General features: G+C 42.6%; 1 protein-coding gene across 14 annotated transcripts in view; it reads left to right on the forward strand.

Moving 5' to 3' along the window:
* Positions 1-26,169, forward strand: part of ADGRB1 (adhesion G protein-coupled receptor B1) — a 293,273-nt gene that overhangs the window by 242,245 nt on the left and 24,859 nt on the right. For 9 of the 14 annotated variants that reach the window (XM_063327633.1, XM_063327630.1, XM_063327629.1 and 6 more), the window contains 5 exons: positions 3,657-3,723; positions 8,299-8,384; positions 13,723-13,821; positions 23,048-23,219; positions 24,429-24,524. In XM_063327633.1, the coding sequence (XP_063183703.1) occupies positions 3,657-3,723; positions 8,299-8,384; positions 13,723-13,821; positions 23,048-23,219; positions 24,429-24,524 (520 nt within the window). The remainder of the gene's footprint in view (positions 1-3,656; positions 3,724-8,298; positions 8,385-13,722; positions 13,822-23,047; positions 23,220-24,428; positions 24,525-26,169) is intronic. The other 5 variants (XM_063327641.1, XM_063327636.1, XM_063327638.1 and 2 more) reach the window with 1 other exon arrangement.

Raw genomic sequence — 26,169 nt, forward strand, 5'->3', positions numbered from 1 at the left:
AAACTGGGCTACCGAGTGGTAAGATGAGAAGGGGGAGAGAGGTTCAAATTAAAAACTGAATACGTACTGCAGGATTTGGACTGTGTCTCTGTTGTTTTCTGAATGGCAATTCACCAGCAGCCATTCACTCTGAGGCCTTTGTTGCTCAGGACACTTATGGAGTGCTATGAACTCTCCATCTACAATTAGGGGAGGAGGACACAAGGGGATTTTTCCTTCTTATCTGAACAGCATTTGAAAGGACATTTTGCAGTTGTTTGGAGAGTTGCTGGGGTAGGGTACAGGCTGTACTTCCAGTCTCTAAGAAAGTCTTAGACATAATGGAGGTCTAGAGGACCCACCACTGCTCACCTCCTTGCATTAGGCTGAATGCCTGAATAATAACTCTCCTTTTAGCAGGTACTTCAGGGACTGACTCTGGACCTCTAAAGCTTGACAAACGGCTTCTTAAAGCTTGAGCCGAGTAATTGAGATTGTGCTACTGGTAGCTGGGAGCTCATATCCTTCCCCACAAGGGAGCCCACAAAAATTTTTCTGAGAACAGTACCAAAACACAGCAAATTTCCAGGGGTCCTTGTGTGTCATTGCATCAGGGCTTCTGTCACCCACAGTTATCTCAGCAGCTTCTATATTAATCTCTAAATTAACACTGGTGGGATAGCTCTGATTCCCAGCTGTAGTCTTAGTTATACCAATATGTTGGTTGTTGCATTGGGGCTGCTTAATTTTCCACACGATCGAGGTAAGACCTGTTGCTGGCAGAGCTGTATGGTGGAGTCAGGAAGGTCTCAGTGGAAGTCAGCTCTTTGCAGGACCAAGGCAAAAGCCATCCATCTCACGTCTCTGCTGTGGCAGATTCACAAAAGGATCAGATGTTTTGCAAAGAGGTCTTTTGCATTGAACACAAGAGCTGCTGTCAATCAGGGGAGCACTGCTTAGAAATAGTATTCTGGAGCTGCTGAGCATTGTTAAACCATTCACTTACTCCCTTCCAGTGGTAATTTTATTTAAAAGATCTGTGAAGAGATCTCTTGGCAAGTACTGGGGAACCTGTTAGTGAAATGCAAATATTTCTATGCCTTGTAGGCACAGGGCCAAAAGAATCTCCACTGGATTAATATATTGCTGGAGTTTGCTGTCAGTTCCTGTCTTGGATATCACTTCACCCTTTCCCTTCCCTTGCTGTCAGCCACCACCTCTGACAGCCTTGGAAATGCTTTGATTAAGCGCTGTGGCAGGGAGGTCAGGCAGTCAGAAGGGATAAGGACCAGTGCTTGGTGATGTGTGAACTTGTCTTCAGAACGCCTGATGCTCAGAGGGGAAGAGGGGCTGCCAGGGACCTGACATCAACGAAAGCCCTCGTTGCACCAAGTCCTCATTGCTAATTGGAGTGTGGGGCTGTCAACTCCTTTCTTCAGCTGAGCATCAGTTGGAAGAGACCCTGGGAAAAACAATCTCAAAATTGGGATGGAACATTGGAGAAAAAGCTCTGTGCAAGGACTAGGATTTGGGAGCCCTCCTGGTTCCTCCTGCCCTCTCCCTGCATTTAGGGAGACCTCCAGTTATGGCACCCTCCAAAGCTTCATTCTTATTCCCCCCCTCCCCAGCTAATTATTCACTTTATTATTACAGCTGCTCAGACTACTTGTGACAGAGGAACTTGCTATTAGGAAGAGATCAGAATTGATTAAATTAACACATTACAGGTTTAATTTAGAAATAAACAAGATGCAGGCCTCAGAGAAAAACAGAATGTCCTGCTTTCAATTTTCAATTTGAAATACTTTTTTTTTTTTTCTTTTCCCAAATGTTCTGTCTTCTTTTGGGGCAAAAAATAACATTTTTTGCAAGTCAGAATTGATACAAAAACATATGAGGCTGATCAACAAAGTTGAAATGTTTCCAGGAAGCCTTTGTTTCCTGGGAGACTCTGAAAGGCAGCATCAGTTTGCTTCTGATGCAGAATGAAACCATATTGCTGTGAGTACAGGCACGTAACTGAATTACTGCAAGGTTAGCTGGGTTAAGAGCTTTGAGAAAGTCCTTGCTCCATTGTGGTTGCCTGCTCTTATCCTGTGGTAAAGGCACGGTAGTTTACTGCTGAAACAGGATTACTTCATTTCACATTTTCTCCAGGGTACTGCAATGTCAAAGCATGCAAACTTTCTGTGAGGTTGCTGACACAGTGTAAATTTGCATCCTCTCTTGCCCTGAAGTACCTGGTTTATGTGTCCATGCTCTGAATTTCTGGATTCCCCACAAAAGGGAAAATTCACCTCCAGTGCTGCTATGACTGTTCACGACTGTGGCAGAGTCGTGGGAAGGGATCTCTGGAGGCTGTCTAGTCCAACTACCTTGATCAAGCAGGGTCATCTAGAGTTGGCTGCCCAGGACCATGCCCAGACTGCTTTTGAATGTCTTCAAGGATGGAGACTCCGCAACCCATTTGCTCATCCTTTACCAGTGCTCAGTCACTCTCACAGTGAAAAAGTGTTTCCTTCCCAACTTTACAGTCAAACCTGAAAATCCTTGTTGGCTGTCCAGACACCCTGTGATGCTCAGTCCTGAGGATGGGAGAGGGGTGAGATTTCTCCTGCCTCTCTTTACTTGTTTTTTTTTTTTTTTTTTTTACACCAAGTTTGTCATTATGGGGATGTCAGTGTGTACTGAGTTTTGTATGTGAATGTACGGTGTTCTGTGGGGACACTGGGAGCATATTCATACTGTTTACATGAGAGATGGGATTCTTCTCCCCATTGATGTCTCCATCTGGGTTAGGTGCACTGTTTACTTGGATGGTGAAGATCTGGTCAGGGAAGTCAATGGAGTTCAGGATGTGATTCATCTAATTGAATGTAGGTGCATCATCCTGGACTATTTTCGTTGGATCTCTGCTGACTTGAAATGTCATCAAGAGTGACTGGCTCTGTGGTAGGCATCAATAGGGCAGACATCAGCACCTAGTCAGAAAAGCCCCCTCAGTTTGTGTAGGCACTAGGCAGTTTAGGAGCCTAAATTCCACACGTGGTCAGTGGAGAACGGAGAAGTCCTTCTCAGGTTACATGGTGTGAGGGAGAAGGAACAAGCCGGTTTCCAGAAGAGCCACCACACACCTCACGCTCAGCTCATTCCTTATAAGCATCCACTTAAGGAGTGCTGTGAATTCCCACCTCACTGCTGTGTTGTAAAATTTCCCCATGAGAGCAAGCTCAAAGGGGGAACCCAGGAGAAGAAATATACTGCTCTCCTGGACCTGACTCCTCAGTGGGCACAGTGGTTAGCAAATGAGTGAGAGACAATTTCCACTGTTTCTACTCTTTTGCCTAAGTGAGTAGAACAATACCATCATCTTGCCAAGAAACTGATGCAGCTGCTTCCAGGACCTGGTCTGAAACGGAGCACTAGCATTAATTTTGCATGCATTCCTCTGTCGACAATCAAATGCCATTCTGCAGGCAGAGCCCCAGGCGAATGAGACTTTATGCAAGTTCAAGAGAAATGAGATGCAAAACTTGCCTGCTGTAAAGTCTGAGACTTTTTTTGCCATGGGGTATCACCTCTCAGGATGAACTCTGCAGGCAAAGAGAAGCGGCAAACATGCGCCTGTCACTGATGCTAGCCACTGGGTAACTTTCTTTTCTCTCTTCATTTTCCAGCTGCTGGCTGTCGTTAGAGGGAGGTCTTCTCTACGCCTTCGTGGGACCGGCAGCTGCTGTCGTTTTGGTATTTAAGCTTGGCTGAAAGTTTGTTTGTTTTTTTTTTCTCTGTATCTTATAGCACTTTCCTTTTTCTTTCAACCTAAGAATGCCCCTTTTTATTTCCACTCATGTTTCAGATAGCTTTCTCCTTCAGGAATAAAGATCAAAGGGTTAGAAGCCAGCAATCTGGGATGGGTTTGATTCTGAAATATAATATGCCTCAGCTCTCAGCCTTCCACCTCTGTCTTCTCTGGAGTCCCTTAGACATCTAATTAATGCTTTACCTTGGTTTTACCTTCTCTGGATGGAAGTGCAGGACTATGGTGGAAAACTCTGACATTAACTCCTTCAGAAACAGCTGTTACTGGTTGCTTTCAGACCAGGCTGGACCTCCACAGCCAGCATTTATTCCTGGTCTGTTCCAGATGGCCAGTGCATGTGAGCAGCTTCCTTGTTTGTAGGTGAAATGGAGGTCTTCAAATCAGTGCTGAGGGGATCCTTTGTGACCCTAAAAATGTCATGTTTGCTTCTAGTTCAAAGAGATGGAATGGTTAAAGTGAACATGCCTAAACTCTGTCCCACTAGCTCATGCATGGTGAGAGTTTGTTCTACTGTCCCCTCATTCTTGGCTCCAACACAGCACCAAAGCCAGTCTTGGCCAGTTGTTACTTGAGTTGAAGGTGTCACTCAAGAGATGACATACCTTTCATCAAGCTTCCCTTCTGTCAAAGCCTCGTTGGCCGTGAGAAATCTTCACTGTCAGGGTTCAAAGAATTTAAGAACTTCTGGTCCTTTAGGAAATCCCTCCTGCAGCAATTTCAGATGGATTTAATGCCACATTTGAGCTCCCACATGGAAGTGACAGTCTGCAGTTTCTCTCCACTCTAGTGTTTTATCCAGTGCCTCTAAAGCTCAAGTGCCCTGAAGGGTCCCACAGGAATGGGGTTGTTGACACTTGCAATTCCTTTTTCAGATCAAGCTTTTGTTCTGTGCAGTGTCTGGGGGTGAAGTGCCCTGCAGCAGGAGCAGGCTTACAGGAGACTAACTACACAAAACTCTTTCTGCCTCTATTCTCACTACTGTCATTGCACATCAAAACACCTTAGTGCCATCGTTTCATCAGGATGACAAAGAGACAAGCCAGCAGTTGCCCCTCCTTTGTAGTAAAGCAAAGCTTGTATCAGTTAGGGTCTTCCTTTAGCATAGACTTGCAACACATAGTTGAGCCTTCAGATAGCAGCCAGCAAAGAGTGAGGATAAGCAGATGTTCATGCCAGACAGTCATTAGATCTCCGTAGGCACGTGATAGTGGGATTTCCCTCAGTAATGTAGCTGATGGGGGTCAGGGTCTTCTTTATAGATAGGATAATTGACAGGAGCATTAAGTGGCTTAGTGCTTTCAGATGAACTAGATCTTTGCCCCAACAACATAACAAATGATAGCTCTGGCTCAGTGGCTTGAATGCTCAATAGACAGCAGTGATTAGTGGGGAGGGAGCTTTGGTAATGCCCAGAGAAGGGGGAGTCAATCTGCTGCCTCCACCCATCTTGCTTTTGTTGTGCTAACAACAAGGGAAGTAATCCTTGGCTTTCCTTAGCATTTTTAAAGCAGGAGATAACCACATAAGCCTGCTTCCACTTGGCATCTCAGTTTTCATTCACCATCAAAGCTGGAAATGGAGATTTCCTTACAGAGAGGTCAACACCTGCAAACAGTGGTTCATAGAGCTGATCTCAGGAAGTGGTGAATCATTTCTGGGGGTGTCTGTCTCTATTCAGTACCTAGAGAGAGAGCCTACACACATAGTTTAGACTACCTAATTCATTACTGGATAAAGTGGGAAGTGAATGCTGTGACTTTTAGCAGCACCAGAAGTTGAACACACAGTTCTCAAATGTGCACTGTCCACAAGTCTGGACAGCTGTCTGTTCTCCATGTATTTTGTCCTGATTTCAGGTTGACCATGTCAGCAGTGGAGGGACAGTCCACCTGGCTCAACATAAGGACAGTCAGGCTCTTGCAGGGCTGCAAAGGGGACGTGCAGCTGTGCTGCTCTCAGGATAGGTTTGCTCCAGAGACAATACAGCTGCTCTTGTGCAGCGATGCACAGTTCAAGGTGAGACTTGACTGGGCCTAAGCTCTTTCTCACCCAAAACTCTGAGGAAATATATAGATGCCCAAGCGACTTTGCACACAGCTGACTTGGCTACAGCTGGGCTTGTTACTCTGCCTTAGTCCTGGCCAGAGTAGACTTGTGCTCACTCCTCCCCAGCCATTTAAGTATCTCTGCACTGCAGTTCTCCTGTCAACATGATTTTTCTATTACCTGTACTAACCTTCTTCCTCCACACCCTCCCTTGTTATTTTCCACATTGGAAAAAGGCCTTTGGCTTATCTTTACTCAAAAAATAATATTCTTAAGGTGGTTGGCCTGCAGCTTCATCAATATTTGCAACTTGCAGTCAGTCCACTAACACTGAATGGCTGCAAAGGTTTGACCTTTAGTCTTAAAAATCCTAACAACCTGAAATGCAGAGCTGTCACAAGCAGCTTTACTCACCTAGCTCAGGTGAAGCATCCTGTTGATAATTGTATGCAGGTTGAAGGCAATGAGTTACTGCAGGGAAAGGCTCGTGACATGGTGAAGTCAGGACAGAGAGTCATCAGGTACTGCTTACCTCAAGGGCTGAATCTCAGACTTGTGTCTTTCCTTCTGGATAGCATCCCAGAGACAAAGAAATAAAGCTACACTGAATATTATTAAGGGTGGCTGTGTTTAGAAGCATGTCCATGTGATATCCCTGACTTTGTAAAGAAACGGAGCCAGGATCAGAGCAAGATGTTGATCATGATGATCAATGTACTGGATAAAATAGCTTTTATTTATTAAAACAGTTGCAGAGCTGCAATTGCAGAGCTGCACTTTGTCATTTCCCCTTCTATATATGAACAAGGAGACACACTGTGTTGTGGCCAGCCCCAGGAGTGATCCAGCCTGTCACACTTCAACCCTATCTTTCCTACTGACTTGCTGCACCTAAAGCAAAGTCTCTTGTGTGCTCACCAGCCCCCAGCACAGTGAAGAAGGATCAGTGAATTGAAAGGGCTCTCTCTCTCTCCCAGCACATAACTAGGGTTTGTTTTCCTGCTGATCTTTGGCTGAGTTACTGCATCTGACTTGCCAGTGTTGTTTCTCTAAAACAATACCATGGTGAGCTCTAGAAATGGACTCGCAGCTGTGGAAAGTAGTCCACTGACCCAGCAGCTGATGCAAAAGAAAATAACTGCTATTTGTGAGATCTTCCATTTATCCTCAGCTGTGGACTCCACAGCAGTGAGCTGGGTCATGTCCTGCTGAAACCAGGAATCCAAACTCAGAAAGACTGCTTATTCTTGAGGATGATTTAGGCAATTAGGTGGAGGCTCGGTGTGAGCAGACATCTCCCTTCCTTTGGGCTACGTGTTGTACTAGGTGTCTCTTAGGACCACCTCTCAAGGGTCTATTAAACTCACCAGGGTTTTCAGCAAACATGTAATGTTGCACGTCTCTGAATTTGGCCTTAAAAATTTCCTTGCAAACTCCACATGCAGAAGAGCATCTAGCACATTGTTCTACCAACACCAGGTGTTTGACCATCAGCAAAACTTGTCACTGTCACTTTTTTCCACCATCAGTGCTGTGCCTCCATGAAGAGGGTGGTGATTATGTGTCCCTAATGTGTTCGCATTCAGAGGCTGCTGAGGTTTGGATGAAGTTTGTGAAATAGATGCAGCTGGCAGCAGTGGATGCAGTCAGAAAGGCTCAGGGAGGAGTTTAGCATCACTTTGCAAGACCTCATCTCTGTACAGCCTGTATTTCACTGTGAAGATTTATACCTGATTGGTACAGACATTCATGCTCTCACCTTAAAAAAGTAGGATGAAGGATTGCATGCAGTTGCCCTGATCCTGATTTTCTGGAAATGACTAGATGGCTACTTTACGTGCTGTGCCATCTGCAGTACCTCTCAAGACACCCCACCATAGTAACTGATATTTCTACTTGCTCCAGTGCTCCTCCACCTCTTATTTTGAGAGCAGAGGTGCTGGTTGACCAAGCAAGAACTATGACAAGCCATCTGCATCGCACCACCCCATTCTCTTAAGGCTGCTTCTTTGGTAGCACAGGCTCCAGAAGGCACTTTTCAAAGTATCTAGTATCAGCCCACTGCTCTCTCCTGTATTGGTCATTTTCTACTTGTATTACCCTGAAAAATTGTTCTTCTGAGTACAGTTTGCCTTGCTAGACCTCAATCACGCATTGGGCTTCAAACAGCCCTGCAGCAATCTGAGCACTTTCCAGTCTTTTCCAGGTTCACGGAGACCTCTCTGATCTGCTGCCAGCTGCATTATGCTGTCACTGATGCATGACCAGGGGAGGTGGGAAGGGTATAGAAGGGATAGAAAGGGTGGTGATCTGTAGAAGTGTGACCATGTTACCGAGGTTTGGGAGAAACGGGAAGGACTTAGCTTGCCAAATGTTGGGTTTTTCCTTCTGTGCTGCTCACTTTGACCTAACCTACTTGAGAACAAAACTGTGTGTTGTTTCTCTTTCAACAGGTGAACATGGTTATTGGCATTCTGGTTTTTAACAAACTTGTATCCAAAGATGGAATAACAGATAAGAAACTGAAGGAACGGGCAGGGTATGCCTTATCAATACATCTAAGTAAAGAATGAAAAACAAAAATCAAACAAGGTTGTGATCAATAACCAGGCAAGGAATGCAAAGAGAGATTGGAGATGCAAACAAGACGCAAAACCAGATTTAAACAAAATGAAAGAAAAATACCCAGTCAGTTTAATCTCTCTGTCTTGTCACTCAGTGCAGCAGAGACAAAAGACCCAAGAAGCAGCACTGTGTTTCTGTGGAGGAAAGTTAAAAGTTCATCTCTTTGCTGAAATGGCTTCAGCCCAGGCTGATGTATCCACCCAAAGATCAGGGAGGGAAAAGTGACTCTTCTCACTAACTCCTGGAGACAGCAGCTGGATCAGAGAGGACTCATGGTTCCTGACTGCTGCACATGGTATGGACTGTGTAACAGAGAAGCCATGTCTAATGGCTGGCAGGTGGCTGAGGGACAGCAAAGGTTTATGATAGTTTTTAGGAAAGGGTCTTTGGAAGTCTAGCAGTGAACAGATAAGTAGATATGTGGATGTGTAAAGAGTAAGTAAAGATACCTCTTCTGCAAGAAAAAAAAATTGATGTCATCTGAGGTTCTTTATTTTCTCCACAACCACCACCCCACCCTCCATCCCTGAAACCTGAGGCTTGTGTTACCTGGTTTTATTTGTGGTATAATTGAGGAGCTGACTCCACAGTTCTTGTCAGCCTAGTCTCACTAAGGGTTGGCTGGGGTGGCAGATAACCTCAGGGGTCTCTGTTGGGTTACTTCCAAACACTTTGACAACGGTGACTTCGTGATTGACTTGAGCAGGATGAGACCCCCCTTCATCTTAATTTCTAGAAATTAGTCTGTAGCCTGCATAGACTTTCTTTCTGGCCTATGCCACGCTCCAAGCAAAGGACAGAAATAGCACACTGACACTCTGAGTCAAATCAAATGCACAGGTCAGCCTGGCTGCTGATGTTAGTACGTTATTTTCTACTGCCGTACTTGGCTTGCTGTTGCACTCAGAGAAACTATCTCCTTACCTGCTGCTAGGAAAGACAGGATTGAGTAGTCTCACTTGTCCATTGACGGCATTTGATTTGTCACTGCAGATAATGGTTGTATTCTTCTAAGAAGAAGTTGTTTACAAAGATGCAAGGAGAGGAAGAGGTGTTCTGGTGCCTCTGCACCATGACTACAGGGAGAGCCTAAAACCTTAGGAAGCTGGTGAAGAAGTCACACAATTCTTCACCACAGACTATCTATCAAAGCAGAGGGAGCACGGGTAACTCCCGTCTTGTTTGCTGCACTCCCAGGCTTCACAGAGAGGATAAACTACTTTCTCCACTGTGGTGCTGCAAAAGTCTTGGGCCCTAAACTGTGTCTCAGATGGCAGAGGCAGAAAGTACTAAGAAGGTTCCTGTTATTGCACAATTGAGTAGTTCTGGTGGAAGTGGTTTTTAATTGAGTGATGGAAGCAGAATTGAGGGCAGAAGCAAGTTCTTATCCAGCTAGGGGAGAAACACAGGAACATGTTAAGGTTCATGTTTTATCAGCAGTGTTGACATACCCTTCGTGCAGCAAAGAAGGGAATCTCAATGACTGAGCAGTGCCACGGCCATGATAATAAGAGAAGATTTAAGCAGATTTAGATGACCAGAGGTACCGGTTCCTGCTGGTTGAACAGGTAGACAAAGAAGTCACCTTGGTGCATTGCTTAAAGCAGCTGCTAACAAGTGAGTGCTTTGTTCTGGATGATGCCCTTTGCAAAGAAAGAACTCAAGAAAATACCCAAACTACAGGTAGAGTCTGTAGCAAGATAATTGCACTCGAAAGTCATCACTGAAATAAATGGTTTATTGGATTAGCAGAGCAGCAAGTTACTGTCTATTAATCTCTTCCTCTCTAATCTAAACTGCATACAGAACGACCTTATTTAACGCATAGCAGCTGGTTATTGATCACATTCATAACTGTACTTTGAAACAAAACCTACAAAGAAAAAAAAAAAGTCATTTTTTCTGATGTTCTTTGTTTTTTCTTTCTTTTCTCTTTTTTCCCCCCTTCTTTCGTGTCCGTGTGTGTGTGTGCAGCACTTTTAAGCCTTCTCTGTGCTCAATGATTTTGTTCTCCTTTCAAAGTGCACCCGTTCAGAGTGCAGAAGCACTTTTGAGAGCTCTGGTGCCCCTTCCCTTTAGCTAGCCGCTTCTGGACTGGGCTTGGGAACCGTGTTGGAAGGTAGTTCTGAAGAAAATCAGAATAAGTAACGGCCTTAGACATGTTTGGATCTGAGGAGATGGTATAAAGAAACGTTGTGTTTCCTTTAGCAGAGGCAAGAAGTATGGTTCGGTGTTGCAAAAAAAAACAAACACAAGGGAAAAAAAAAAGTAGGAAGAAAAAAAAAGACCTGTTGATCACTAAGAGGAGCCCAGCACACAGACTGGCAATCGGCTGGGATAAATAAATCAGTGCTAACAGTTCCCGTGAAATAATAACCAAGACATGATAGGTTTTGCCCTATGTTTAACAAAGGAAATTGCTGTGATTACTGTTGTCACATCTGTCAGAAAATGTTGGCTTTCTAATGGCAATGACTTTATAGATATATCACAAAACAAGGCTGTAGAGAGTTGGGTGTGATTTCCTGTAGAGCTGGAGAAATGCACACAACCGCCCCAACTCCTGTCCAGGCACAGGAGAAAACCACGGAAGTGACTCCCAGCGGAACGGTCTCCATTCACAGCCAGCTGCACCGACAGTGTTTGACAGGAACGGTGCTAAAAACGAATGCTTTAATATCAGATGCAGGAGCTTTTAAAATGAATTTTAAATTTATTCAGCCAGCGTTTATTCCAGAAGCATTTGTATGCTGATGCAGCCAGGGAAGAAGAATGAAACTATAGGGTATATTCACAAAGGCTAATTTTAGCTTCTGAATTTAATCTCCCTAGGCTTCCTCTGTAACTACTGGAGAGAGACGGGAGCCTTGTTTAGTTGTTCCAACTTGCCCCTTAGAGGACCTTTACTTCTTTTATCTCTCCATTGATTATAGAGAGGACTTGAGAAAGTTTGCCCCAATACCTTGTTTGAAATACTCTGCGTGACTGTCCTGGTGGGGTGTAATGGAGCTGGATTGTCAGTGCATAAAGAAGAAAGTAATTGGAAAGATAATAACTACATTAAAATAGGAACAGATTTGGATTGCCCTTCATCTGGGAATGTTTCATGTTGGAAGCAGTGCTCCTGCTCTTTGGGCTGTGTTTGGTGTAAAGCACTGTTCAATAAAAGGTAGCAACATCCAGGCTCCAGTGAACACACCAGATGAGTCCATGAGCTGTTTGTGGATATTTAGGAAGCAGAAAAAGCTAAATTAAATGAATGCATTATTCACTGTGATTATTTCATTAGCCACCCTTTCATACATACAGGCACCAATATAAACCTGCTACGGAAATTCAATATATTAACAACCTCATGCTCCCAACAAGAACAAATTATAATACAAATGTATCCACATCTCTGCCTATTCTTAAAACTTTCTGCATAAATACATCCAATAGCAGTTACAGTTGTGTGTTATAGTGGTCTTTTGGCCAGTTCTTTGTGATTCAGTGTCATTCATGTTTTTTCTGGTATAGTTTTCCATCAAATTCCTCAAATCAATCTACTTTCTTTTTGCTGCCTATCTCTGCCTCTCTCTGTCTCTCTGCTTATCTGTTCTTTGTGGCTTATAGCTCTGGGGATAAGCTGTCTTTTTTTAAGGGTTGTGCACTTACTGCCTCCCAAGACCCACTTTATCTTTGGTTCAGCCATTGTCCTCACTGAATTTAGACCTTCCTTCCTGGAAGATATGTATCTATTGACACAGAAGATAATTTTCTTTTTGTCTGAAGGCTGAAAGCTTCTGTGGCGTACCTTAGCCTTTATTCTGGAGGGGAGTAATGGCTTATGTCACTGTAACTAATTAAAAGACCAATCAATAGCCACTTGAAAGTGGGCCACTAGGACCACTGATAATGCTGTGTTGGTGTTCATGGGGGTGTCTTTTTTGCAGTGAGACTGAACACAAAACTGTAAAAATTAGGAAATGATCTGTCAACTTTCCTAATCTCTCTCCCAGGCAGGGTAGGGCTGTAGAACCCCCATCGCTTTCTACCTGCAAACATCACGCCTCACCAGATGCACTGCCATCAACCAAGAGTAACAGACCTACTGTCCTTTGGCAGTGATGGTTATGCCTTCTTTGATATCAGGCACTGCATGTAGGTCTGTAGGATGTTTTCAAGACTCCTGCCCATTTTTTAAGCCAGATCTGATGTGGATGTCTATCTGCGCAAACCAGAGAGTGCACATAAACTAGTAAATTCTGGGAAGAAACAGGGACAATGCCAAGCTAATGTGGCTTCTGGGCTCCTGAGTAAGAGCTGGCTGGTCAGCTAGGTGAGTTCACACACATAAGCTTCTAAAAATCATGAGGACACGTCCTTTAGCAGATGCCTGTCACCCCTTATGCCAGCAGCCCACAATGGCCAGGTTCTGTGGTTGATCCCATCCAGAAAAACAAGGGAGCAACTGATGTGAATAAGTCTCAGGGTTCAGCTCTAAAACAAGATCTGAGAGAGGAAATGTTTCAAAAGTAGTCAGCCAGTCCAGTTCCCTTCAGGGCATGTTGATGGTCTTACAAAACACTCAGGCTCAGGGTTAACTTCTAGGACATAAACAGTCCCATTTGCATGTCCTTCACCACAGATTAAGCAACCAAAGAGTGGCCTATCTCCTTGTATTATCAACTGCCACCAAAACGGCATCCCCACCAAAACAAGGATTAGCCCACAAGGGCTAGTGAAGAAAATATATGACATATCCCTTGTATTGCTTTAGGAAAGAGGATAAGCAAACACAGTCCCCACAGCCCTACTTCTTGCCTTCTACTGTACAACCCTGCCACCTTTTTTGTTTTGGAGCAAAAAGGCCAGGATGGAAAGGAACAATTTCTCAAAAACAAACCAAAAGAAGGAGACAGAGGCTGGGAGAGCAGTACTGGTTTCTCTTCCATGGGTGCCAGAGGGAGACACCCTGAATCTGGCAAAACATTCACCAACACAGTTCCACCCTCTCCAGCAGCACCAACACGTCTCTGAATTGTACATTTTACCCATTTCTCACATCTGGAGTGGTACAGATGAGAGTTTTATTCCTGCCTGTCTTTCATTTCTCTTTTCAAACTGGGTATGGTTGGTTGGTTCCCTTTCTCCTTTCTTCCTTTCTTTCGTTCTTTCTTTCTTTTGGCTTCTCTTTCCCTTTCCTTTCTACGTTTGTGTTCATAAGCGAAGTGTTTTGTTTTGTTTCAGTCTTTTGGTTTTAATTGCAGTCAGATGGCAGTGCCCCTTTACGGCATGACGCTCAAATGTTCCAAGTGTGGAGTAGTTTCTTCTGCTGAAGTTTCGGCCACAGCCACCAGTAACGCCATGTTAGTTCCTCTAATTTAAACTTCTTTTCTTTCTTTCTTTCCACTTTCTTTTTTTTTTTTAATTTATTTTATTTCCCTCTTTCATTTTCCTGCACTCACCAGCCCTTGTTTGTTTTCTCTCCCTATGTCCCTGCCCATCTCCCCACATCCCCAGCTCTCCCTGACCTCATTCTGTGGGCCATGAATAGTGTAGGGCTCCTGCAACGTGCCAGGAGCAAAAGCTGATGGGCAGGATCCTGAAAAGCACTTTATGACATGCCTAGATTTAAGCATGTGAGCAGCCCATGGAAGACAAAGGGACTTTTCGTTTGTTAGAAGCTGGGTATATGTTTAATGCCCCCATTTAATTTAGTTCTTGGAGTTACAGACATAAAGATGCGGTTCCCATTAATTTTGACGGTAGATGAGGGCTTCAAACTCCAGCTTTGTCAAACACTTGAGCATGTGATTGAGTTTTTTACTCCAGAGGCTGCAGAGCATTGAGTATGATTTCAGTGAGTTGGTGAGTGTTTTTTTTTTCTCTTATAAAAGGCTGAAGTTAAGTTTAATACCTCGTAGGGCTGCAATTCTGATTTGATAAGATTTGACTGCCTGTTTTCGACCCCTTAAAGCACTTAGAATTATTTCTTAGAATCTTAAAGCATTTCATAGCTCTGAGTTACAAAAGTCAAATGCTGTTAAATCTTTTCTTATATGCTGGAGTTAGTAAAAAAAATAAAAATAAAAAATTAAAATGCCAGAGCTTTGTTCTGCTGGAGAAATTGTTGCTATTTATATAGTTGGCTTTTTTCCCCAAAGGTTAAGGTAGGAGGCAGAGCAATGAGGAAAGGTTTGTCTTCCTCCCCTTTTTTGAAATGTTGTTGTCTACATCATTTCCAAGTGATGCTATATTTTTGGTTTTGATGAAAAAAGAAATATACATAAAATGTGTGAAAGAAACAATCTCAGATCTAGACATCTGCAATTTGAAAACTCCTACCTTTTATTAATCTAAAAAATAAATAATCATCTGAGTGCCAAATCTCAAAATGTATAAATATAAAAGAAAATCAAAAGTCAAGGTTTTCTCCTTTTTTTCTGAAAACTGAGCCATTTATATAAAATCCAAAAGAGTTCAGGGAAAAAAATAAACATTTCTGAGAAAACAAACAATTGCCATTAGAAAAAGAGAACATGCAATCACCTCTATTAAGAGCTAGCAATTTCTGAGATGCAAAACCTAAACAAAATCTCATTTATTTTTCACTGCTGAAGTGGTTTACTTACCTTTTGCAGCAGTGCCCAGCTGAGATGGTGAGTTGGCTTTGGTCCAGACACGCGTACCACAAGTCTGGAATTAGCAGGTCACCGCATTTCGGTTTCCTGCGACTGCAGAGGAATGCTAAACCAGCAGAAGCTTTGCTATTAATAAATTAGACCGTTAAATAGGAGAGGCTTTCAGTTCATAGCAAATTCATGTAAAAAGTAAAACAATCTCAAATCCTTCTCCCATATTATCTGAGGTTGGTCTGTCATAAATCACATATTCTGATTCATCTTCAAATCGGAAAAAAAAGGGATATGAAATCCAGATCTCCTACTTATCCTGTTTTTCTAATTTAAGTGGTTTGATAGAAATTGGAGGGCTCTTGTCCTTTTTTTCCCAGCAGACAGAATACCTTAGATGATAAATTCCAGTACTGGTTTTGTTGTTTGTCCTGAAGTGTCCTATGCTCTTGTCCTTGCAAAGGGACCACTGAATAATACACAACCTGGTTTACTCAGCCCTCATCTACCCTTGTCATCCACTTCATTCTGCAGCTGAACTGTTTCTGGTTTTCTTCCTCCAAATCTATTGTAAATTAGCTTGTCAACAAGGCAAAGCCCTGATTATGCTTCGTGCCACTGCCACCATTCTGCTGGCCTTCATCCCAGAACTTAGACCAGCTTTGCCATTCAGTTTTGAAGTCTTGTAATGTAAACCAGATGCCATTAGGGTTTTTGGCTCCTCTCTGACCTGGAATTAGCCATAGTTCTTAGGTAGAGAGCACATCAAGGATGTTCCTGCCTTGCTCCTGCTGGGTTTGCTCATGTCCTCTCCACCCTATGTCCCATAGATTTCAGAGTCTCATTTCTGGGGTAGCATGGCATGAAATGATAGCTCTTTTAGTCCTTTTTTCTTGTCTTTTGGAAATCATAGAAGTTTTGAGAAACTCTTTGTGGTAATACCCGTGTCTAAGAGAGAAGGAGTCAGAGAAGGGGAAGTATAACTGAGGGAAAACATGGTAAACCACTGATGGGAGAGCAGGTAGTAATCATGAAAAAACATGCACTGGAAATTGTGCATTAAGGACTGGAGGAAGGCCAGTATCACTCCAGCCTTCAAAAAAGGCAGGAAGGAGGACCCAGGGAACTACAGACCGGTTAGTCTCACCTCCGTCCCTGGGAAGGTAATGGAGTGACTTGTTCTGGATGTCACACCCAAGCACGTTCAAGGGCAGTAAGTTATTGGAAGTGGTCACCATGGATTTACCAAGGGTAAATCATGCCTGACAAATCTCATAGCCTTCTATGATGCTATAACTGGTTGGCTAGATGACGGCAGAGCAGCAGATGTCATTTACCTTGACTTCAGCAAGGCTTTTGACACTGTCACTCATAACATCCTCCTTAGGAAACTGAGGAAGTGTGGATTAGACGAGGGGACAGTAAGGTGAATTGAGAGCTGGCTGTGTGACAGGACTGAGAGGGTTGTGATTAATGGAGCTGAGTCGAGTTGGAGGCCTGTAACCAGTGGTGTCCCCCAGGGGTCAATTCTTGGACCAGTATTGTTTAACGCATTCATCAACGACATGAACGAGGGGGCAGAGTGTATGCTCAGCAAGTTCACTGATGATACCAAACTGGGTGGGGTGGCTGACACCCCAGAGGGCTGTGCTGCCATCCAGCATGACCTGGACAGACTGGAGAGCTGTGCAAAGAAGAAGCTACTGAGGTTCAACAAGGAAAAGTGTAGGGTCCTGCACCTGGGGAGGAAGAATGTCAGACATCAGTATAGGTCAGGGGTGGTCCTGCTGGAAAGCAGCTCTGAAGAAAAGGATCTGGTCATCGTGGTAGACAGTAAATTATCCATGAGCCAGCAATGTGCCCTTGTTGCCAAGAAGGCCAGTGGAATTCTGGGCTGCATAGGGAAGAGTGTGGCCAGCAGGTCAAGGGAGGTCATTCTCCCCCTCCACTCTGCACTGGTGAGGCCACAACTGGAATACTGTGTCCAGCTCTGGGCTCCCCAGTTCAAGAGAGACAGGGAACTGCTGGAGAGAGTCCAGCGTAGGGCAACAAAGATGATTGAGGGACTGGAGCATCTCCCTTAGGAGGAAAGGCTGAGAGAGCTGGGACTCTTTAGCCTGGAGAAAAGAAGGCTGAGGGGAGACCTTATTAATGTTTACAAGTATCTAAAGGGTGGGTCTAAGGTGGATGGAGCCAGACTCTTTTCAGTGGATTCCAGTAACAGGACGAGGGGTAACGGGCACAAGCTGGAACATGGGAAGTTCCAAACAAATATGAGAAAAAACTTCTTTATGGTGAGGGTGACAGAGCACTGGAAGAGGCTGCCCAGGGAGGTTGTGGAGTCCCCTTCTCTGGAGACTTTCAAGACCCACCTGGATGCAGTCCTGAGTAATGTGCTCTAGGCAATCCTGCTTTAGCAGGGAAGTTGGACTAGGTGATCTCTAGAGGTCCCTTCCAGCTCTGAAAAATTCCGTGATTCCGTGATTCTTAAATTGGGAAATGACAGAAAGGAAATCTTTGGATGTCTATGACCTCTTAAGGGTTAGCCAGACTTTACAGATGTGGGTTAAAAAACCCTTTCCCTTTAGGTTGTTCTGGAGAAGATACTGGTCATATTTTGCCATTAGAAGATGTCTGATCCCACATTTCCTTCCTTTTATTGCTGCCTCTAGGGTAGCCTCAGCCTGTGAAATACTGCCTTATAATTAATTTGTCTTTGCTAGCTGTGAATTTTTTTTTTATCTGAGACAGGGAAAAAATATTGCAGGGGTATGCCATTTTTTTGTACTTGCTGTGAATGAGGACATCCACTGCAGATACCAGGGACTGCTCTTGGATAGGTGCATGGATGGATGGATGGATGGAATTCCTGATGGGTAGTGCATTGCAGATACGGACCATAGGGAAGAGACTGGCCCAAGACTAAGGCCTTGGCACAGTGTATTCTTCTTCCAGGCAACCCACCCAAGAGTTAATGTTAGGGAGTCCTCATGACCCTTCTCATGCATCACCCCTCTTACATCATCAGAAGCTCAGGTAACAAATCTCCCATCTAAGGAATTTATTCTTTTTCTTGGCTCATAGTCATTTCAGTAAGTCTTAGATGTCAAATTTTCTGTATTTTAGTTCCAGGACTAATGTGAATCAATATTTCCATGCATGGCTTGTTTTATGAAGGAGACTGTTCCTCAGGAGAGGGTTGTTCTCATAGTTCAAGGAATTTGAAGTCGTATCCTTGCCTGGGGATAATACTTGGGCCCTACAGGCCCTTGCTTGGACTGTCAAAGAACAACTTCCCTTATCAGGGTTCAATAACCAAGCAGTCTGCCCATAACTACTTCATTACCTGCTTGTCTCATTTAAAGGCATTTGATTTCCTTTTCCCCTAGTTGTGTGGTTCAAATTGCAGCATCCAAGAGAAGAATCATATTTTGCTGAAAATAGAAATAATATCTTGTGTTTCTGTGTTGCCTGTGCATGGGAAGAGCGTGCACAGTGCCCTGTTTTCTAGTTACAGATTTCCTATCTTCGTTATATGGGCATTGACTTAAAGGGATTTTCTCTAAACTTGGGGCAACACTTATGATAACGCATGAGAGAATGAATAAAGTAAATCCTTGTACTGTGATTTTCCTGTAGCAGAACCACTGTGATGCAGGACTAGCATGCTCATCAGAATAGTGGTGCAGCATGTGTCACACTGTGCAGCATGTAAAGAGCCATCCATTCTCTCATGTGTTGAGTTCACCTACCATCTCCCTTTTCAGAGCTCCTCTCCAGGAGCTGCTTTCTGAATTATAAAGCTATTTTTCCTTCTGCTACTTCTTTAGCTTATAGTACTGGCTGCCCTGTCAGTATTGAGTAATAAGAAGAATTGATCACTTCTTTATAATAACCCTTTCCATCTTTGTTGGCACATACTCTATGTCTGCTTGCACTTGCCTTTTGTCAGGGTGCAGGCCTCTTAATCTTTCTTCATGTAGATCTTTGTTTCCAAAAACATTTTTTTGCTCTTTCCATTGCTATCCTCTGAGTGCCATCAGTTTATCCTGCTTCTTCTGCCAAGGTGAAGGCTCTCAAAGATGCCAGCTAGCTAAAGAACAAAACCACAGCTAGTTTTTGACATTTTGACCAAAGGCCATCATCTGCTTGTTGCCAGAGCTGGGTCTGCTCTGTGCTTTTATAAGGTAAAGTCTTTGCCATGCTGGATAAAGCTGTGGACAATGTTATCGTGTGGCCATGTTGTCACACGTCATTGTGATTCTATTTGGTTGCGCTGTGGCATTGCCATATCTCAAAGTAATGCCCTTCCTCTGCAATGCAGCAGTAGTGTGGAGTGGTGGGGAGGAACAACGTGACACTACAACTGTACTGCTGAGTAACATTGTCATGTCATGGTCATCACCATGCATCATCAGCATCATGCTTCCACAGTGCTGTGTAACAATCTTCCCTTGATGTTACTGTCACTCATCATGAGTGCTGTCATGCATGTGACAAATAAGAGGATCTGCCAGATAATTCCTTTGTCTTCAGCAATAAAAGTCGTGGATTCATTGATCATAGATAATCCATAATGAAGAGTCATTATGTAATCACAGTGTCATTATATAACTCATCATCATGATTACATTTCACATCACGTGGCAACATAACATGAAGTTTCTTAGGTCTTATACATTATTCTGGAACCTTTTAAGGATGCGCAGTACCTCCTAAAGAAGGGCAAAATGGAAAGGTGGCAGAAGTGTGAGTTCTGCTATGAATCCAGCTCAAGCAAATAGAATTAAGGGCAAAGTCACAGGAAACTCACTTATCTTACCCTGAGTTTTCTTCTGAAATTTCAGTCTTGATATGATTTTTTTTTTTTTTAATGGAACTTTTTTTTTTATTTAATATTTTAAAAGCTAAGCAGAGCCCGGAAAGTGAAATTAGAGTAAGTTACATTCCTATGACCTGTTGCCATCTGCTGCCTGAGAATAAAGATTATTCATTAAGTGTCAAGCAACATTTCCGTAACATTTATAAGGGATTAATATTGTTGAGAAGGCATCTGCAAGGTGAATCACAAAGAGAGCAGAAAGGCCATACTCTTAGTTGGTGTAAGTCAGCACAACTCATTTGGGAAAATCCTGATTTACTCCAGCTGAATATGTGGCATAATACTGTTTTCATTGTCTGAGTTGGAAGGGTAGATGATATTTTCATCATGTGGTTGGAAGGGCAGAGATTTTAAGTGGCGATTTAAGATTGCTTATGTTGGGATAAATAGTGAAGTCCACCAGGATGTCCCAACTCAGAAGAAAGTTGAATAGGTTGCCCACATGGAGACACACAGAGCAAGAGGCTGTGAAGGACTCATTGAGTCCAGCATGAAGAGAGCAGGAGCTCTGAAGGGAGCCCACTGTAATTATGAATCATTGCATCTGTGCTCTGGATAGCAAATAGACTCAAGCAATGCCTTGCTAAGGCAGAGAGCCTGCATTATTTTTTATTTTTTTTTTTAAAGTAAGTTTTGAAGCCAGTGGATTGAAGTGTAACCACTTGCTAAAGAGAAACATAATTTACCTCCTCAGCAGCATCCCTTGCAACCCCAAATCCACATCTAAATCTTGGATCCAGATCCAAATTGTTGTCAATCTGATGTTGCAGTTCTTTTCAAGAACAGAAAATCCCTCCAAATTTAGACAGCTGGTTCAGACCCATATTGAGAGGTCAGATTCATTATCAAATGTGGTTGCCAGGTTTCTTGTTTGCCTGTTGGTGGTAGTAACGTACGCATATGTGTGTATTAAGACTGTGCTGGGAGACCAGATAATTCCAGGAAGCAGAGTTGTCTGGTACAGACCTTTTCTGGCAGCCTCTATTGACCTTGCTGGATTCCAGCAATCACAATTGCGAGTTGCTGCTGGAATGGCTTCATCTGCCAAGCCAAGCATCAGGCATGTTGTGTTTCCTGATACTTGCATGGAAGACACATCGAGAGTGACTTGTTAGGGAGCAAGCCTTATCTTTCCATTTGGCTTTTCTGCATCTCTGATTTTTTCGCTGCGCTTACTGCTCAGCCAGTTTTATTAATGCACCACTGCAAATGATAGCAAAGAGAGATTTCAGTATGATGAGGCAGATTCTATGATTCTATGATTTCAGAGGGCTAAGGGAGACACGGAATAAAAACTTCTGTTTGGGAGCTGTTTGGTTGAGGGCTGTCTGGCTGTTGCTTTTTTTTTTTTTTTTTTAATAATACTTTCAAATTATAGTTTCTGCTGGATGTTAAAGAACATTCAGTTTGTCATCCTGTATAAAATTATGAAGTATGAGATTATGCCACGGCCCTTGCCTTACACGGAAGTATCATAATGCTTGTTTTAATTGAAAAAAAAGTATATTCCATTTAGCTGCTCCCTTAGGTAAATTATATTGCTTAATAATGCCACTAAGGAACACGTCTGAGTCTGGACAAGTTGTGGAAATATTTGCAATCAGAGTATCGTTAAGACTATAAAAATAACCTGTTACTTCAGTATGTGGTCGTTACAGCAGAACTGATGTAACAATCCTTGAAAACTTAACTGAAGCCAGGGCGTTATATCCTGATGTCCATACCTGTGTCCAAGCTCCAGCTTTGTTCAGGTAAAACTCTCACTGAGGTCTGTGAGAGTGGTACCTGGATAACCAGCAAGTAAACATTATTAAAAACTTGACCATATAGCAGAAAATGGTAAGCAAGTCCCATGTAAGTACTGTAAAACGTGTGTCATGATATCTGTCCTGTAATTTATTGTGTTGCCTGTATTTGTTTCTTAGTATATAGGCTGAGGTTTTCTACACAGAGAAATCTTGAAGCCCAACTTGTTATTCCGCCTGTGCATAGGTCTACTCTCATCTGTTAGATAAAAGCCTGCAGAGAAATTCTCCTGGTACTCTTGGTGCACCAGTGCTGCCAAATATATAGGATGACTGACAGCTTAAAATCTTCCTAGTAAGCTGCTAAAATTGCTTAGGACCCTTTTTGGTCAGAGAGCTGAATGACTAAATAGTCCATAGGAACAGAGCTGCTTTCCCAATTCTAGAGCTATCATTCATAGATAAAGTGGAGGTTCATGGGGCAGTACTTGTATTACAGAAAACTGCTTTGTACAGTTTCCTATCTTGTGAATTAAGAAGTGGCTTGAATCTTAAGTTATTTTAACCCAGAATGTCCAGCCAAGAATAAATTATTTACAATAATTGCTAAATATAGAAACAACTGTATTTTTTTTTTTCAAAGCATTCAGCTGGGGAGATTACACAAGAAAGCAGAAATTTTTTTTTTCACAGAAAAATTGGATCAAGTGTCAGTTCTCCTGATGTTAATTGATGTAGTGTTGCATGGACCATCAGCTGGAGAGTAAGGGAGCAACAACGAAATAACAGTGTTCACATCAGCTCTATGCTTGTCCGTTTTAGTCACTTGAAACCGTGACACGTCCCCAGTGTTGGTGTCTTCCATGTGCTGTGGAAGTCCAAGTGTCTGTAACCCAAGTACCGACAGCCATCGTGACAAACCAGTCTCTGCTGCAACTGTTCCCCTTCCCTTTGGCAACATATAGTGATTGTACTTTGTCTCCCCTCCTTGGGAAATACCATCGTTGTGGTGTAGTGACATAGAGTGGGAAGGGTGTGAAAGGGGGAGTGAGGTATCTGCATCCTTCCTCCCCACCTCAAGTTTTATGCATGACTGCACCATTGAAAAGTAGTCCCTCCCGTAGAAACGTGTGTCACCTGTTTTGGTAGCGTGAGTGTGCAAAGCATCTTCCTGCTTCCCTGTGACGGGGACTCAGAAGACATCTGGCACAAGTATACATTTGCTAAAGAAGTCTTCTGAAGCCCCATGGGATCAGGAGGCTGAATTAGCATCCCACGTGGAAGCGGATGAGGCTGAAGTGGAGCTGAATTCTCTTTTTCTCTCCCTTAACAGGGCATCCCTTTGGAGCTCCTGTGTGGTCCTACCTCTCCTGGCTCTCACATGGATGTCTGCAGTTCTGGCAATCACAGATCGGCGGTCGGCACTCTTCCAGATTCTTTTTGCCGTCTTTGACTCATTGGAAGGCTTTGTCATCGTGATGGTCCATTGCATCCTAAGGCGGGAGGTGAGACGAATGAGTCGTTCTCTTTTATGTAACCAAGATATTTCCCACAGAAAACATCTGAAAAATGTCCAGTCAACCTAGTAGCTTCTCTAATCCTATGATCTTTCACCTTTGTATAGACAGTGACCACAAAAATGACCATGACGCCATCAGTCAGAGGGAAGGAGGGAAGAAGGGATGAACAAATGGTTGTCATGCTGAGTGGAATTTGGGGGACAGTCTTAGATTAGCTTGTTTTATAGCTAACCTGTCAGGTTTTGCTTGTTTAAGACCAAATTAAGTAATTCCAGAATGTTTACGCCCCACTTCCAAAAATGGACTGTTAAGGAAAACAATTATTGTTTGTTTGATTTCAAGAGGGGCAACTTCCACCGAGGTTTACATAATAATTGTATGTTGGCATTAGCACCTAGATATCCAAGCTAGAAAGTAAAGCTAGCAATAATCAAGCAAGGAAATTTAATAAATTCTCTTCAGCTTCCCTGTGGAGATTTAAAATGGTAAATTATATCAGGGAAGAAAAGGATGAATCTTTTATGTTTCTTTTATTCTTTTCGTCCTACTGAGTGGATAGGCTATTAATAACAGAGACAGGAAGGAGGTTTTTTCAATATTCATTTTATCTTCTTACAGCTCCTTTAAATTAAGTAAAACAGATTAATTTCTTATGTCAGGCCAATGAAATCAATGGAATTACACCACCGGCTTGGCTCAGACTCATTCAACTAATTGCATTATGAATATGGGCCTGCATTTAACTCCTGTTGCAGTCACTGGCATTTTTTTTTCCATTGATTTCAGTGAGCTTTGGCTCAGATATATATTACAGCTGATCTAAGATCATAATCAGACATTGTAGACCCCAATATAATGATTTATGCAGTAGCATCCATTGTAAACATATTGCAAGCTGCAAAATAGAAGGCACTTTTATTCTCGGTTATATAAATCAAGCAACTAGAAGTGATCAACATGGTGACCCAGGATATGTGTAAAACCTTTGAGTTACTCTGTTAGTATGTGAGATATGTAACATATAAACCATTTTAAATGAATACCTGAATGCTAGTAAAGTAGAAGCCATGTTCTTTTGAGCTACCAAGGACTGTTTTGTGTTGTTTTGGGGTTTTTTTTGGTTCTCAGCAGATTTTAATATGGTTTGGTATTTCTGTCTGACTCCGACTTTTGGAAATCCATTTGTTCCTGCAGGTTCAGGATGCTGTGAAGTGCCGAGTAGTAGATCGTCAGGAAGAGGGCAATGGAGACTCAGGGGGGTCATTTCAGAATGGACACGCTCAGCTAATGGTAGGGAAAACTATGACTTCGTCTATTATTAAGGGACCTGTGAGCTTTTTTAGCCCATAACTGATAAACTAAGGGCTCTGTCCATCATAGATTTTGCAATCATCTTTCTTTTTTTTCTTTAAACTTGTGCTTGAATAAACATAGCACTCATCATAACCTCTTTCACACAAATATATTTTCTTTTCATTGTAATATTAAGAGGCTCAAACGTACACACCAGGTTTTGCAGACATCTTGGTGACACCCTTTTCTCCCAGAAAATACAAAGGCAAAATGTGTCTCCCAGGTCTTCCAGACCCTTTCATCACCATCACGCTGCCCTATCCTAGCTAGAGCTAAGAGGCAGTAGTTTAATACCATTTTAATCATAGTGTATTGGGTCATTATTATAAAGATGCTGTCTCAAAGGGATTTGCTTCTTCCAAAGGCACATTTGTTTACCCTGCTTCAGTGGGAATACAGTTTAAGCACTGTAAACCTTGGTCCTGCTGTGTAAGTCCTTTACAAACAGTCTAGATAAGGCCATAGAAGAAAAAGCTATGGGGAATCTTCTTGCAACTGCTTCAGTGTTATAAAGTAGATGATATAAGAGGCATTGGATTTCTGAGTTTGGAGTAAGGACATCAGGACAATCACGAGATTTGAACAAGTTCCAAAAATGTCTAGTTAATAATAGACCAATATCATAACCCAAAGGTGTGTTTTTCCAGTCAGTCTTGTGCTAAGCTAAGTAGCTTGTGCTTGGGTAAAAGATCTCATTTCAATCTTTAAATCAAGACATCAAGGGATATACAACAAGGATATACAACAAGTCATCAATCTTTAAATCAAGGCATCAAGGGATATACAATTCTACCACATCTCATAGGTGTTTTTTAAAAAAAAGGTGCCTCATTTCTAATTTAAATGCATAATCTTCTCATTTTCAGACTTAGGTTCTTGCTATGACTATTTAGGTGTAATTAGAAAGCCCCTTGCATGCCTAGTACTTTTGCTCCTTCAATAATAGACAGCATAATCGTATCCAGTCTCAATCTTCCTTTCAATAAGTTAACACGCTAAGCTTTTCTATTCTCCCTCTGTAAGACATTTCCCTTCAAATTATTTATACAACCCTTTTCCACATGCCCTTCAGACTCTCACCATCCTTTAAAAATGTGGCTGCTGGATTTGTTATCCTATTGTCACCATCCCAAGCACTATATTCTGAAGTTTCAGATTTTTGTTTCTCTGTATAACTCCCTGCTTTCATTCATTATCAACCACCTTGCAAAATTTTGTGTCAGCTACAAGTTTTTCAGCAATGAGATTACATTTACTTCTGCCCTATTGATGGATGTGTTGAGAAGCAGAGAGCTTACAATCAGTTTCTTCACATTCAAGCACAAAGAACTCTGGAATCCAGACATGAATGATGACTCCTCACTGATATTTTTAGAGGGATACAATGTTTTTATAGTGACTGAGTTGTGCTATAACCAAAGAAATCAAAAGCTTTGCAGGATGGCATTTTTGACGTTACCTTTTCCAATAATCTCCAAATCTGCCCAACAAGTGAAAAGAAGCTTAGCTGAGTAGAACTGTTTTCCACAAAATCTTGTTGACTGGTATTAAATATAAACCTATCTATTTTTTATTTATCTGT

The sequence above is a fragment of the Chroicocephalus ridibundus genome, chromosome 2 (genome assembly GCF_963924245.1).
Source record: "Chroicocephalus ridibundus chromosome 2, bChrRid1.1, whole genome shotgun sequence".
Taxonomy (NCBI): domain Eukaryota; kingdom Metazoa; phylum Chordata; class Aves; order Charadriiformes; family Laridae; genus Chroicocephalus; species Chroicocephalus ridibundus.